The sequence below is a fragment of the Castor canadensis genome, chromosome 15 (genome assembly GCF_047511655.1).
Source record: "Castor canadensis chromosome 15, mCasCan1.hap1v2, whole genome shotgun sequence".
Classification (NCBI taxonomy): domain Eukaryota; kingdom Metazoa; phylum Chordata; class Mammalia; order Rodentia; family Castoridae; genus Castor; species Castor canadensis.
In genome coordinates, this window is record NC_133400.1 from 97,749,426 (window position 1) to 97,762,952 (window position 13,527).

The 13,527-nt window shown below is 46.2% G+C and overlaps 1 protein-coding gene across 1 annotated transcript in view; it reads right to left on the bottom strand.

Annotated features, from left to right (window-relative positions):
- Positions 1-10,547: 10,547 nt before the first annotated feature.
- Positions 10,548-13,527, bottom strand: part of Actn2 (actinin alpha 2) — a 62,176-nt gene continuing 59,196 nt past the window's right edge. The window contains exons 20-21 of the mRNA XM_020157476.2: positions 11,685-11,843; positions 10,548-10,777 (exon numbers count right to left, since the gene is read on the bottom strand). Of these exons, the coding sequence (XP_020013065.2) occupies positions 10,619-10,777; positions 11,685-11,843 (318 nt within the window). The 3' untranslated portion in view covers positions 10,548-10,618. The remainder of the gene's footprint in view (positions 10,778-11,684; positions 11,844-13,527) is intronic.

Here is a 13,527-nt window from a genome sequence, read left to right on the forward strand (position 1 = left end):
TGTAATGCCTTAGTGAGAGCCATCAGCTCAGCCAGTTGGGCACTAGTGGAAGGAGGCAGAGGTTCAGCCCATAGGGTCTCAGTGAGAGAGACCACAGCCTCCCCTGCTTGTCTAGTTCCCTCCTGGACAAATGAGCTTCCGTTCATGAAGAGGGTGAGGTCTGGGTCCGGGAGTGGCTGGTCAAGGAAGTCAGGCCTAGCTGAATAGCATTCGGCTAGCACTTCCTCACAGGAATGCATGAGTGGCTCCCCCCTCAGTGCGGAAGAGCGATGCCGGATTTAGGGCAGAGCACACCCGAAGGCTCACGTCTGGACAGTCTAACAATTGGGCCTGACACTTAAGTAGCCTGTTGTCTGATACCCAGTCCTCCTTTAGCTGTTAGAAGCCCCCCCTAGATCATGTGCAGTATGTATGGTTAAGGGCCATCCAAGAATTAATTTGGGGGCCTCTGGGATCGAGAGGCAGGTTGCTGCCAGGGCACTTAGGCACCCAGACCACCCTTTAGACACATTGTCTAGTTCTTCGCTTTGATATCCCACTGGTTGTGGAGTGGGCCCTCGGGGCTGGGTTAGCACTCCTAGGGATGCCCCCCCATAGACATACAGCTGGAAGTGGTCTTGGGTAGGCAAGCTCAATGCTGGGGCAGTTTGGAGTGACTGTTTGAGGGTCTGAAAAGCTTTTGTGTTCTCAGGGTCCCATTCTAAAATGGATTGAGAGCCTCACTGAGCATCTTTTAGGAGCTGGCATAAGGGTCTGGCAAGGGCTGCATATCTAGGGACCCAGATTCTGCAAAATCCTATAACTCCCAAGAAAGCTCTAAACTGCTTTATGGTCTGGGGTAGTGGGTAACAGAGGATTGGGTCAAGCCACTCATGACTCAGGGAGTGAGTCTGTCCCTTTAAGACTATGCCTAAGTAGGTGACCTGAGGGAGGCATAATTTTGAGCCTTTTCCTTGGGGACTTTGTTTCCCCTGGAGGCCAGAAAGTTTAAAAGGGACCCAGTTGCCCTGGAGATGAGGGTTCTGTGGCTCCACACAGGAGTAAGTCATCAACATAGTGAAGAAGGGTGGCCTCAAATAAGTCTCTGGTTAGGGCCCGTCCAAAAAGATGAGGGCTAACTCTAAACCCTTGTGGGAAAACTGTCCAGGTCAGTTGTTGTGGGGGGTTAGTGGGATCTTCAAAGGCAAACAGAAGCTGACTGTCAGGATGCAGAGGAATGGAAAAGAAAGCGTCCTTTAAATCTAGTACAGAGTAATATTAGACTTTTGAACTGAGCCGGTAGAGTATAGGGATTGGGAACAACTGGGTGGAGGGGAATGACTGCTTCACTACTGAGTTGGAGGTCTTGAACTAACTTCCACTTATTTAGCCCCTTATGGACAGAAAGAATAGGAGTATTGTAGGGGCTGGAGCAACTAATTAGTAGCCTTCGTTTTTTAAAGGAATTTATGATAGTAAGAGAGGGGATACTGTTTTTGATGTGGAAACTGTGAGGGATCTTTGAGTTTTATTTGAATTGGGAGGGCAGTTTTGGCTCACCCTACAGTCATCCCATCAGTCCACACTGTGGGATCTACTTGTTCCTAAAGAAGGGGGCAACAGAGGTAGTCCCTGGGGAGAGTAGAATTTGAGCCTTTAGTTGAGATAGTAAATCCCATCCCAGCAGGGGCACTGGAGTCTCAGGCACTACGAGAAAAGAGTGACAGAAGTGGAGGTCTCCCCAAGAGCAGGCCAGAGGCTGAGTAAAATAGCACTCTAGGGGCCTGCCAGATATGTCCCAAACAATGATCTTGTTATTGGACCGGGGACTGGGAGAGAATGGTAAGACAGAGAAATGGGCTCCACTGTCTAAGAGGAAAATGACCTTTTGCTTCTCTGCTATTATGGTTACCCAAGGCTTCTCAATACTAATGCTAAGAAGTGGAGCCTGGACAGAAGGCCTCAGGACCCATCAATCCATAGGAGGAGGCACCCCACCTTCCAACTGGAGATGGGGGCACTTAGACCTCCAGTGGTTACCTTTGCAGAGAGAGCAAGGTCCTGGTGGTGGCCGGGGCTGTCTCCCAGGCTGTCCCCATTTTGGGCATTCTCTGCGGAAGTCCTCCTCCTGTCCACAATAGTAGCAAGCTTGGGATATAGGCCCCCGTCAGGTGGGGCGCTCCCTGAGAGCTGCGATTAGGTCATGGTGTTTTTTATCCTTTTCTTTTTAGTGACATCCCAGTTCAGTATACAGCTAATAGCTAATTGCACTAGTTGGTCCAATGATTTTTTTTCCCCTTTAGCCACAGACTTTTGGAGTTTTCTACAGATATCTGGGGCTTACTGAGTTAGAAATTTATCTCTGAGGAGAACCTCTTCCACCTGTGACTCTGGGTCCACTGTGGTATGCTTTCTGATAGCGTCCTTAAGATGCTGTAAAAAGGTAAGGGGGGTTTTGTCAGGGCCTTCTTGTACTACAGTCACCTGGGAATAGTTTAGAGGTTTGACTTTGGTCCTTTTTTAGCCCTCCCACTATAAGATGGATTAAGCGTCATCGACACCATTCATCCTCCTCACCATTTTGATTCCAATATGGATCTTCCAAAGGAACTGTCTGTGCCCCTGTCTGTGCCATCCTGTGGGCATGGGCATATTTATTCCCTCATTTCCAGGGGCCATGGGTATTGGGGCTCGTTGTAGATGGAAATTGTCTCCAACCTGAGTGGCCTGGGCCCAGACCCGTTGCTTTTCTAATGAGGAAAGAGTCTGGTCTTAGTAGAAGCATGATGTCCTTCCATGCCAATTCATAGAGACAAAGGCTTGGATGTATTGGTTTGGGGCATCAGTATAGGTACCCAGATCCTTTTTAATCTCCCTTAGATCTGATAACTGGAAGGGGACATAAGACTTGCCCTCTTCTTATCACTGTCTATTGAAGGGGGAACATCCATTAGGAGGTTCTGAATATTGGGGTGGCTTAGAAGGTAGGGCAGAGTGTGGAGCAATAGGGACAGGGGGCCTTGCCATTGGTAAGGGGTTTTTCTGGTCCTTCCTCATGTTTATTTTGCGGCTTACAAAGAACAGCCAGTGTCTGAGTATCTAGCTAGCAATTATGGAGCCATTCTGGGTGGTCCTGGAGATAAAAGAAAAGCTGTATATAGGAGACCTCAGTCCACTTTTCCTCCCTTTTACAGAAAAGGTCTAATTGGAGTATGGTATTGTAATTTAAGGAGCCATCTGAAGGCCACTTCTCTTGGTCACCCAAGGGATATTGAGGCAGGCCTCAGTACAAAGAAAGATGAGGGTTTTTCCTTGAGAGTAATAGGGTCAAGGTCCTTCCAATGTTTCAGTAGACAGACCAGTGGAGACCTCTTGGGTACTGAGGCTGGAAGACTGGAAAGGGAAGGTCCCATCTAGAAGAAGAAGAATAACAACAAAAAACTGTGTCAGTTCCCCTTCTTGTCAGCATCCCAACTGGGGACTGACCTAATGAGAGCAGACATCCCTGTCGGTAGAGAGTGGAGTATGAGAAGCCTATGAGAACTTGACATAAGTGCAGCCATGTCTGTAGGCTGGGTTTGGCACAGCCCCCAGCTGCAGAAGGGGGCGAGGGCAAAATGCAGCACAGCTGCTTTTTGTAAGATGCTTATGTGCAGAGAGTAGCAATCACAGGTTCTCCCTGTTCCCGATAACTACAGTGTCATGTCTCCTGAGAACTTCCTGGTTTGCTGCTGTATATAATAAACTTGCTGGAGGTGGTGGAGCCTGTTGTGTGTCTCCACTAGAGTGCCCAGCCCCACCTGATCCCGGCTTTTTTTGCATGTTTATCTTTTTTTTTTCCTCAATCTCTCATCACTCCCAGTTAGGTTCCTAGGATGAGCTTGTGAAGGCTGTGAGACCAGTCTCATGATTTCCTTCCATTATCTGTGGCCAGGACCAAAGGAAATGCAGTGACTGGTAGGACTGCAGCCACCCTTACCTATGCAGTGAGAAAGAAGTCTAGGACCCTGCCTTTTAGCCTTATATTACCAAAAGCCTAAGGCTACCTCTTTAACAAAGGGATGCATCACCTAGAGAAATGCCTCTAAAGTTAGAGAAGGGCACTCAGAGGGAGTCCCAGGGTAATTATAGTGCCACAAAGGGACAACTAGTGCCAATATTTGTAGGAAAATTTTTCCTATGCTGAGGCCAAAGGTGTGAGAAATTTTAAATGAGAAGTTTAGAGACCACAGCAATGCCCTTTTGTTTTGTTTTGTTTTGGCTGTTTCTGGAAGGTTACATTAGTGCTTCTTGGGGAACATAACTTTGAGATAAGAATTGGTTCCAAGGGCTGGGTCAGTGAGGCTTGGGCGGGTGTGGGGTGGGGCTGGGAGTGGGGCTTGTGCAAGGTACCACCGCCTTCCTCCATGCCCAGGGCGAGCAACCCTGTCTGCGCAGGCTCACCCCTGTGGCCTGTTGCCCCTCCTCCTGTGTACGTGTGCCAGCGCACATTTATTTTCCTCATCTCTTTTTGGGGGAATGGCAGTGGGCCGCAGTCACTGCTGTGTATGGCTGGTGGCTTTGGATGCACACTGGCCCTTTATGTGCAGGCATCACCATTGTGCCCAGGGGCCAGCATCCCTGTGCACGCATGCACCTGTTTTCCTTCCTCCCCTTGTGGGGGCAGAGTTAGGGTGTGTGTGTGGCTCAGTGGGAGCCCCATGTCTGTTCTCACCCCCGCCAGGTCTGCCCCTCAGGCCACAGTTTCCTGCGGGTGCGCCTTTGCCTCTGCTGGTGCCCAGCAGCCAATGTAAAGTTGGTGTGGACCAAGGGGCATGACAAACTAGGTGTGGGAGTAACTCAAGAAGGTCGTAAGGTACCTAAGGTATCTTGGTTTGAGTTTCCCATGGGAGGCCAAGGTCCCAGTAAGCACAGAGAGGGGAAGGCAGACAGAGGTGAAAGACTAGGCAGCAGGACTGGGGAGGGAGCATGTGAGTAAAAGTATGTCTGTTGCTTCTGGCGGGGACAGAAGGGGTGACCTGACATCCTAGGTGGGGGAGGGGGAGCCCAACTGGGAGACAGGACCCATGCCTGAGGAATTAACGATTAGGTGTGCTTCTGGTCGCTCCCACTAAGTGGTACTGGAACACTGTCAGCCACACAAAATCTCCACTCTCGGGTCACTGCCTCCTGCAGAAGGGAGTATTGACAAGTGCGAGGAGACGAAGATCGCCAGGTGCCAAAACCAATCTGGTCCCCCCCCAATGTAGCATAAGTCATACCTGAATAAACCCTGGGCTCAGCCTCAGCCTGCACGGAGGAAACAGAAAGCACCCCCAGAGCTGGAACTGCTGTGAGGCCAAAGTTGGCTAGGAACTGTTGGTTTGACACCATCATGGGAAAGTCCTTCAGGAAGACAGGAACAGAGAGAGATGGGGAGTTGCACAGAGAAGTCTGCTTTTGGCTACTCCTCAGCAGGGGGTTTCCCCCAGCAGGAGTATCCAGCAGGGTGCCAGAGGCTCACAGCTACACCTTAGGCAAGCTCTTGCTGGTTTGGTGCTCAAGTCATACCGACCTTTGTCCAGGAGAGATGTCCCTTCATGGTCATCAGAATGTTATGTGCCAGTGTGAAATTTGTGGGCCAGTGTCCAGGGTCCTTGTCTTCACAGGCCAGAGAACTGCCTTGTGAGGCAGCTGATTGACTTGTGAGATGAGGCTGGTACACAAAGTAGGATTAGAAAGAAAGGAAAGGCTACAGCTAGAGCAGTGCAGTGGAGCCCAGAAACCAGTGGCTCTCTGCTCAGGTGAAGGCTGAGGCTTTTTATGGACACTTTAACTCTGGGTTAGGTATTGGTTTTTTTCTGTTGGCCATGTATTTGCATGTGGCTTTCTTAGATGAGCTGGTCTGTTTGCGCCTTATTGGGGATGAGGACAACTTGAGAGCATTTTGTTTATCAGCCCTGTGGCAGATTTATGAGACCCTGTACCTCCTCCTCAGGGTGCAGGAATGCAGATTTATAACTCCTTATCTGGGTGCAGGGCTCATGGTGCTCTCCATGGGGATGGGTTACTCATTCATCTGTTCTTTAGGTTTCCAGACCCAACAACCTGGCTGAGTTACCACTTTTTATTGACAGCTGGACATTCTGTGGGTTATTTTGCGGTACAGGTTGTATGACTCTGTAACTCTGTCTCTGTGGTTTTCCACAAGTTCATTCATGGGTCCAAGTAAAGAAGCATTTGTTTGTGGTGGGACTGGGGTTTGAACTCAGCAGGCATCCTAGCACTTGAGCCACACCTCCAGCCTGCAAAAGCAGCTTTTAAGCCCCATTACAGGCATTTCTTCTGCCTGTCTGTTTGCTCTGGATTTCTGATTCTCTTCTTTTGCTTGAGATCCAGCATCATCCCTTTGTGACTCTTCCAAACTATTTCTGCAAAATGCTTGCATGCTCCTTTTTCCTGAATTTTCTCTACCATCTTCTCTCTCAGTAATTACAAAGATGTGCCTAAATTCCTGGCTTTTAGATAGGTGTTAAAACAAACCCCATTTCTTTAAATTTCCTCTTGGCTAGGAAGCCAATCAAGCCCTAGGGTTTGAAACAATGGCTAACCCCATGCTGATTCCTCAAGCCATCAAAACAACATTTAGTGCTCCAAACACACAGCCCTGCTTTTTGGGGGACAAAGCACACTTTCTGCAGGGTTGCTGGTTCACCTGTTTTGGTGGAGGTATGGATTCCTGAACCTTCACTGTTCTACCACCTCTGACATCACCTTGTGTGGACTTTTGGCATTTAATATGAATGAGAAATGGGCCAGCTTTTTCTCGCTCCTGGTTATTACTGAACCTAGTTCGACCTGAGGGCGATGGGAGATGCAAAAAGGACACAGGATGGACAGACAGAAAGTTGGGGCCAGGTGTGTTGGGTGCTTGGGTGGAGAGGCACAACAGCCTCATTGCTTTTTATCTCTATTAATCTCTTCTCTTTACTCCACTTCTTTTCTCTATCTTTAAGGCCTTACTCCCTTATGATTCTTTAAAACCTTACTTCTAAAAGTCTTCTTTAAAACCTCTTTCCTTAGACTCACTGTGTCCCATGTTTTCTTAGCTTTTCTTTAGTATAATCTCTTAAATTCTTTGCCCTCAGATTTGCACTGTTCCATCAGACTTGTACTGTCTCATGTTCTCTCTTTAGCTGTAGCAATTCCCCTTCAGCAATTCTTTTCCCTTCAGCCAAAAACTCTCTTCATCCAGAAGCCTCCCTTCATCAAAAAGCTTCCCTTCATCCCAAAAGCCTTGCATCCTCCTTCAGCAAGTCTTTTATATCCAGTGGTAAACAAGGAGGTGGAGCAGCAGTTCTGGGGAGGGGCGTGACATTGTAACAAGAGGAACCTGCATTCCTGCTTCTCTGAACAACTTAGGAAAAGCAGCTGCACTGCAGCTCATCTTCTCGCTCTCTTCTGCAGCTGGGGCTGTGCCAAATCTCAGCCTACAGATTATTTGACAGAAACATCTTAGGAAAAGCGGCGGTTCTGCATCTTATGTCCTCATAGGCTTCTCCTACTCTGCTCTCCAGAGAAAGTCAGGCCTGGTGGTGCACCTCAAGTTCAAGACCAGCCTGGGCTACATGGCAGGACCCTGTCAAAACAATGTGTTTATTAAAGAGTGGTATAAGCCCCAAATTTTCTTTTTTTTAATCGAGATTTTTTTGTCTTTCTAATTAAAAAAAAAAACCAGCATATATGAGGATTGGTGGAGTGGCTCAAGTGGTAGAGCACAAGTATGAGGCCCTGAGTCCAAACTCAGTGTTGCCAAAAAAACCAGAATATACCTATAGGTGTTAGTTTCTTTTAATTCATTTTGCCCAATGCATTCTTTGTTCTTTTGCCTTGGGCATATGAAATATTTTATTCCATTCACAGAAGCTTTATTTGATGATAGTCTTGATTACTGCACTACTTCTGTCCCACCCATTCTGCTCCTTCAAGAATAATTAGAATATTTGAAGTTTTTAAAATTTAGGTTAGATATCCATTTTCCATTTCTATTTTTGTCCAAAGTAATTTTTATCCTAAAAACATTTCTGCAACAGCTGTTAGTCTCTCATCCTGTTTCACTTTCTTTTTTCCTGTGGTGGGGATAACACTCAGGGCCTCATGCATGCTGACCATGCTCTGGACCTCTGAGTCACAGCCCCTGCCTTTACCTATCTTTTTTATTTTTTTGGCAGTACTGAGGTTTGAACCCAGGGCCTCACACTTGCAAGGTAGGTGTTGTATCACTTGAGAATCTCCACCAGTCCTGTTTTGTGTTGGGTTTTTTGAGATAGGAAGTCTGTGAACTATTTGCCCAGGCTGGCTTCAAACCATGATCCTCCTGATCTCTGCCTCCTGAATAGCTGGGATTAAAGGCATGAGACACAGATAACCAGCCAGTCTCTCATTCTTTAAGGGAGGCAGATAGTACACCAAATGAGAGTTTTAAAATATGATGGAAACTTTAATTGAGGAAATTTATTTGCAATTAACCAAAGTACCTGGTTATTCTTTGAAATAATAAAACAGTGATTCTTTTTCTTTTACAAATTTAGTTTAATTGATAACTCAGCATCAGAGACAAAAATAACTTCTAGAATGAGAGTATAAACATATTCACTGTTTTTCAGCTTATTTCCTTTCTTCACTTATCAACAGACAGATCGATCCATTCTCTTGCTGAATGTTGTAAAGAAATTAAAATTTGTGGTAGGTGAGTTACCCATATCCACCCTAAAGCACAAATCCCCCAAGAAGTGGCCCCAAAGGAGGAACAACTTCCCAGCTTCTCCCAAGCAAATATGGACGGAAGATAGCACCTGCTCGAAATAAAACAAAAAGAGTCAGCAGCTCCCCTACACCACTCCAAGGCTCCAAAGAGCATGAAACTCAAGGGTTCAAATATTTCAGGAATCTGAAAGCTACCTACATGAAAATGAAGCAAATGAGTGAAACGCGAACGTCTCAGGTACCACACTTTGTGAACGGAAGGCGTCATATCCAGCTGTCTGTGTAAATCTATTAACAGCTGAGGAAACAGACGGTAGGCTGGGTGAGAGGCAGGCTGCTGCTTCCCTAAGGAACACTTGACTTGCTGTCTGCAAAGCTTTCGTTTGCTTTTAATCCATGTCTTCATCACTAAGGTCCCGATAGAGTGTACCTGCTTTATTCTCTACAAGCTGTCAACAAAGTGAAAAAGCAGAAGAGGGATAGCACATGGCATCTGCAGCAAGAGTGAAAAAGTGAATGTACGTTGAACAGATCAAGATACGATGTCTGGAGCACAGGCAACACCCTGTGTCACCGACTGGAACTCGACACAGACAGAGCCAGACTGGGCATTTCTTGGGAGGACAAGGCCCCATACCATTGGTGAACACCTGACCACCTGCAAAAACCTGTCCTACTTCCTACTACTCAAAAAGAACCCACCAAAAGCTAGGGGAAGGTCCTGGAGGGAAAGAACTTACCTGTGCTGCTAACTGGGAATGAACCCTTCCTGCTCACGCTCCTCCACCTGGACAGGTGCTAGAACTCAAGGCGTAAGGAAGCCCTGCTTAGAGCTGGAAGGTGCTGGTGTCTCTCACCCTGGACTTTAACTACAGACACCTGCTCATTTAAAAACCAAGGCCATCTCTGAGAACCTCTGTGAACAAGCTCAGGAAAGAGCCTAAGAATGTGGTATCAGGAGACAGTCCAACAACACTCATTTCACCAGCTGCCTCCATTCTGCAGCTCTGGCAACTAACCTGACTTCTTTCCACAAGTCCCTTCTTTGCCCCCAAAGAAGTCTAAGTAAGGCATTAAAATCCACTAATCAGACTGCTGGGTCCTAAACAATAAAAAGCTGTCAGCTTTATTTTTTTTAATGCTTTTTTAAAGATGGTCTCACTCTGTAATCCAGGCTGGCCTCAAACTCATCAAAATTTTTAATTATTAAAAGCCAGGCATGGTGAGGTCCACCTGTAATTCCAGCACTTGGGAGGCTGAGGCAGGAGGATCTTAAAGTTCCAGGTCTGCCTCCAAAAAATATATATGTTTTTAATTACTAACGGGCTTTTGAGTGGTCTGTTTCTTTCCCCTGGCAGGTCCTTCTTAAAATGCTTAGTTCTACTGAAGTACTCCTTATACTTTAGCAAGCTAATCTCTGGGTAAGCAAGAACGTAACACACTAGGATTCCAAATCTGTTCTCCTCCAGATAATCACATAAGCATACTACACATGAAGACTATTTTATAAAAAAGTCAAACTTTTATCAACTTGTGATTTTTTCCCTCCCTAGTCATGAATCTTGTATATTTTGGATTTTCACATTTTTGACATCTGTTTTTAGGTCATCCAAATTTCGTAATATTCAAGGAATTTGCTTTGTTTAACCAAAGAAACAAGCCAAGCTACTGTTCCATTACATTTAGCTGAAAATCCAGAAATAAAGAAACCTATCTACGAGGCGCACTAGGCAGGTCACCCACTATGGAAACCGCGCTTCAGTCACATCCCTCTGCGGTTACAGAATTCTTTCCCTCTCTGAACTTAATAAAGCTTGTCAAAGTTTCCAGGAGACAAACAGTGACTTCAGCTTTTATTGCGTTCTGATGGGACCAAGGATTACAGAACCCAGCATCACAGGTCGCTCTCCCCATAGAGGGCAGAGGAGAAGGCGGTGTAATCCAGGGCGCCAGGCACGCTGCCTGGACCCGAATAGGCAGGCATCCTCTTGATGCAGTACTGCGCCTGATCCGGGGGCAGCTCTCGGCGCAGCTCCTCGGCCAGGATGTACGGCTGCAGAAACACACGTGTGTGCAAAGTCAGTCATGAAAACCTCTGACCACAACGGGTTTTTTTTGATGGTACTGGGTTTTGAACTCAGGGCCTCATGCTTGCTAGGCAGGAGCTCTCCCACTCGAGCCACTCCACCAGTCCCCAGTCTGATGTGTATAGTAATAAACATGGCCGTGTTCTGCTAAAATCCTACCTTCCTGATGGGATTATTCTTTACTCTGCCAGCCAGAATAGGAGATAAAATAACATCATCCCAAGGGGCTGGTGAAGTGGCTCAAGTGGTAGAGCTCCTGCCTAGCAAGCATGAGGCCCTGAATTCAAACCCCAGCACTGCCAGAAAAAACTTACCCCAGACTAAACGGATGCATCCAGAGATGTTTTAGTATTTGGGGGGTCAAATGTAAAACTTCTGAACTTGCAGTTAAATTCCTATTAAATTTCTAGGTTGTAGAATATAAATGAAAGTCTTGCCAATTTTCTAAACCGATTGAAAGTGTAACTTTGCTCCAGTCACCGGGCACAAAGGCAGGGTCACTGACCTCCAGGGGATGGTTACGAAATATCAGAATTGTGCAGTTTCTTCTTTCCGACTCACACTTGCCAACCCAGAAGGTAAAATCGGGTTGAACCAGTAACACGCACATGTGCACACACACACACTCCTACAAAACAGACACTATTGGTCCCATCTACAAAACTCAACATGGGGCCTGACACAGATATTTGCCAGGGATGGGACTTTTTTCTCTATCTGAGGCACAACACAGAGCAGCCATCCAAATCCAGTGCTGATGCTGTAGGAAACGCACCGGTGTGAGAATGGTGTTTACTGGCAATCTGTTTCCCGTTTTTGGTAAAACAGTGTGGTGAGCTATGGCTGAAGGAGCAGTAAATCTGTGGCACAGACCTTATCAGAAGCCAGGATTCGGAAGGAGGCGATGACCTGCTCAGCGGTGTCGGTGTCAGCTGTCTCTCTAGTCATGAAGTCAATGAAGGATTGGAAGGTGACCGTGCCTTGTCCGTTGGGGTCAACTAGGGTCATAATTCTGGCAAATTCGGCTTCACCCTGAGGCGGGGTGGCAGAGAGACATTAAGTACCTTTGCCTTTGAAAACTTTAAGTAATCCTGCAGTTCCCTTCTGTCCCTGAAAAGGATTCCCAATCAGAGGTGACTCAGGTTCACTGTCAGCAAACAATTTCAAGGGCCAGGCACAGTGGTGCACACTTGTAATCCCAGCTACACAGGAGGCAGGGGTAGGAGGATCATGGTCTGAGGCCAGCCAGGGCAAAAGCTTAAGGCCCTACCTGAAAAAACAAACTAAATGCAAAAGGACTGGGGGCATGGCCCAAGTGGTAGAGCACTTGCCTAGCAATAAGTGTAACTCAAAGCAAGAATTGGGCCTTTTCTCAGATTGTAAGACAGAAAAGTTTGGAGGTGTGCCCATAATTTTATTTTAAACTTCTGGAGAGAAATCAAAGCAGGTCATGTTTAAAATATGCATTTAAGGGTAACAGAAAAGTGTGGGTTCACTGGGACAATCACATCCTACAGGAAATGTCAGTCTTTCTTAGCCGATTTATTACTAAAAACATTTCACCTTCTAAAATATTAAAAGAAAATGAATCTTAAAGTCAGGATACTGGTGGACATGGTGGCATATGCCTATAATCCTGGTACTTGGATGGCAAAGGCAGGAGGATTGAGAGTTCAAGGCTAGCCTGGGCTACCCAGCAAGTTCCAGGCAAGCTTGAGAGGCAAAGTGAGGCCCTGCCTCAGAAAACAAAACATGAAAAACAAAGAAAATCTGTGTACAAAATGAAGTGTACACTTTAAGTGCGTGAACTGTATGTTGTATGTGAGTTACGTCAATAAAGCTGTTGAAAACCACAAGGTTAGGGCTGGAGGCATGGCTCAAGCAGTAGAGTGCTTGCCTCATAAGCAAGAAGCCTTGAGTTCAAACCCCAACACCACCAAAAAAGAAAAATCACTGAGCTAGCTCATGCTCTTGATTCTTTTACTAGAAAAAAAAATGTGCATGAAGAACGAAATGTTATCATTGGCTGGTAAATGGATGGAATTGGAGAACATCATTCTGAGTGAGGTTAGTGTGGCCCAAAAGACCAAAAATCATATGTTCTCCCTCATATGTGGACATTAGATCAAGGGCAAACACAACAAGGGGATTGGACTTTGAGCACATGATAAAAGCGAGAGCGCACAAGGGAGGGGTGAGGATAGGTAAGACACCTAAAAAATTAGCTAGCATTTGTTGCCCTTAATGCAGAGAAACTAAAGCAGATACCTTAAAGCAACTGAGGCCAATAGGAAAAGGGGACCAGGAACTAGAGAAAATGTTAGATCAAAAAGAATTAACCTAGAAGGTAACACCCACGCACAGGAAATCAATGTGAGTCAATGCCCTGTATAGCTATCCTTATCTCAACCAGCAAAAACCCTTGTTCCTTCCTATTATTGCTTATGCTCTCTCTACAACAAAATTAGAGATAAGGGCAAAATAGTTTCTGCCTGGTAGCGAGGGTAAGGGGGGTAAAGGAAGGGGCGGGGGGGAGGGGGGAGAAATGACACAAACATTGTATGCACATATGAATATAATAAAAAAATGTGACCAATTAGCAAATAAAAATATGTGTTGGTGCTGTAAAATTATTTTTAAACAGGAGCAGGCAGACTTACAAAAAATATTACCCTATGTAATGAAACTGCGCCAACCCCAAATATCCGACCTTACA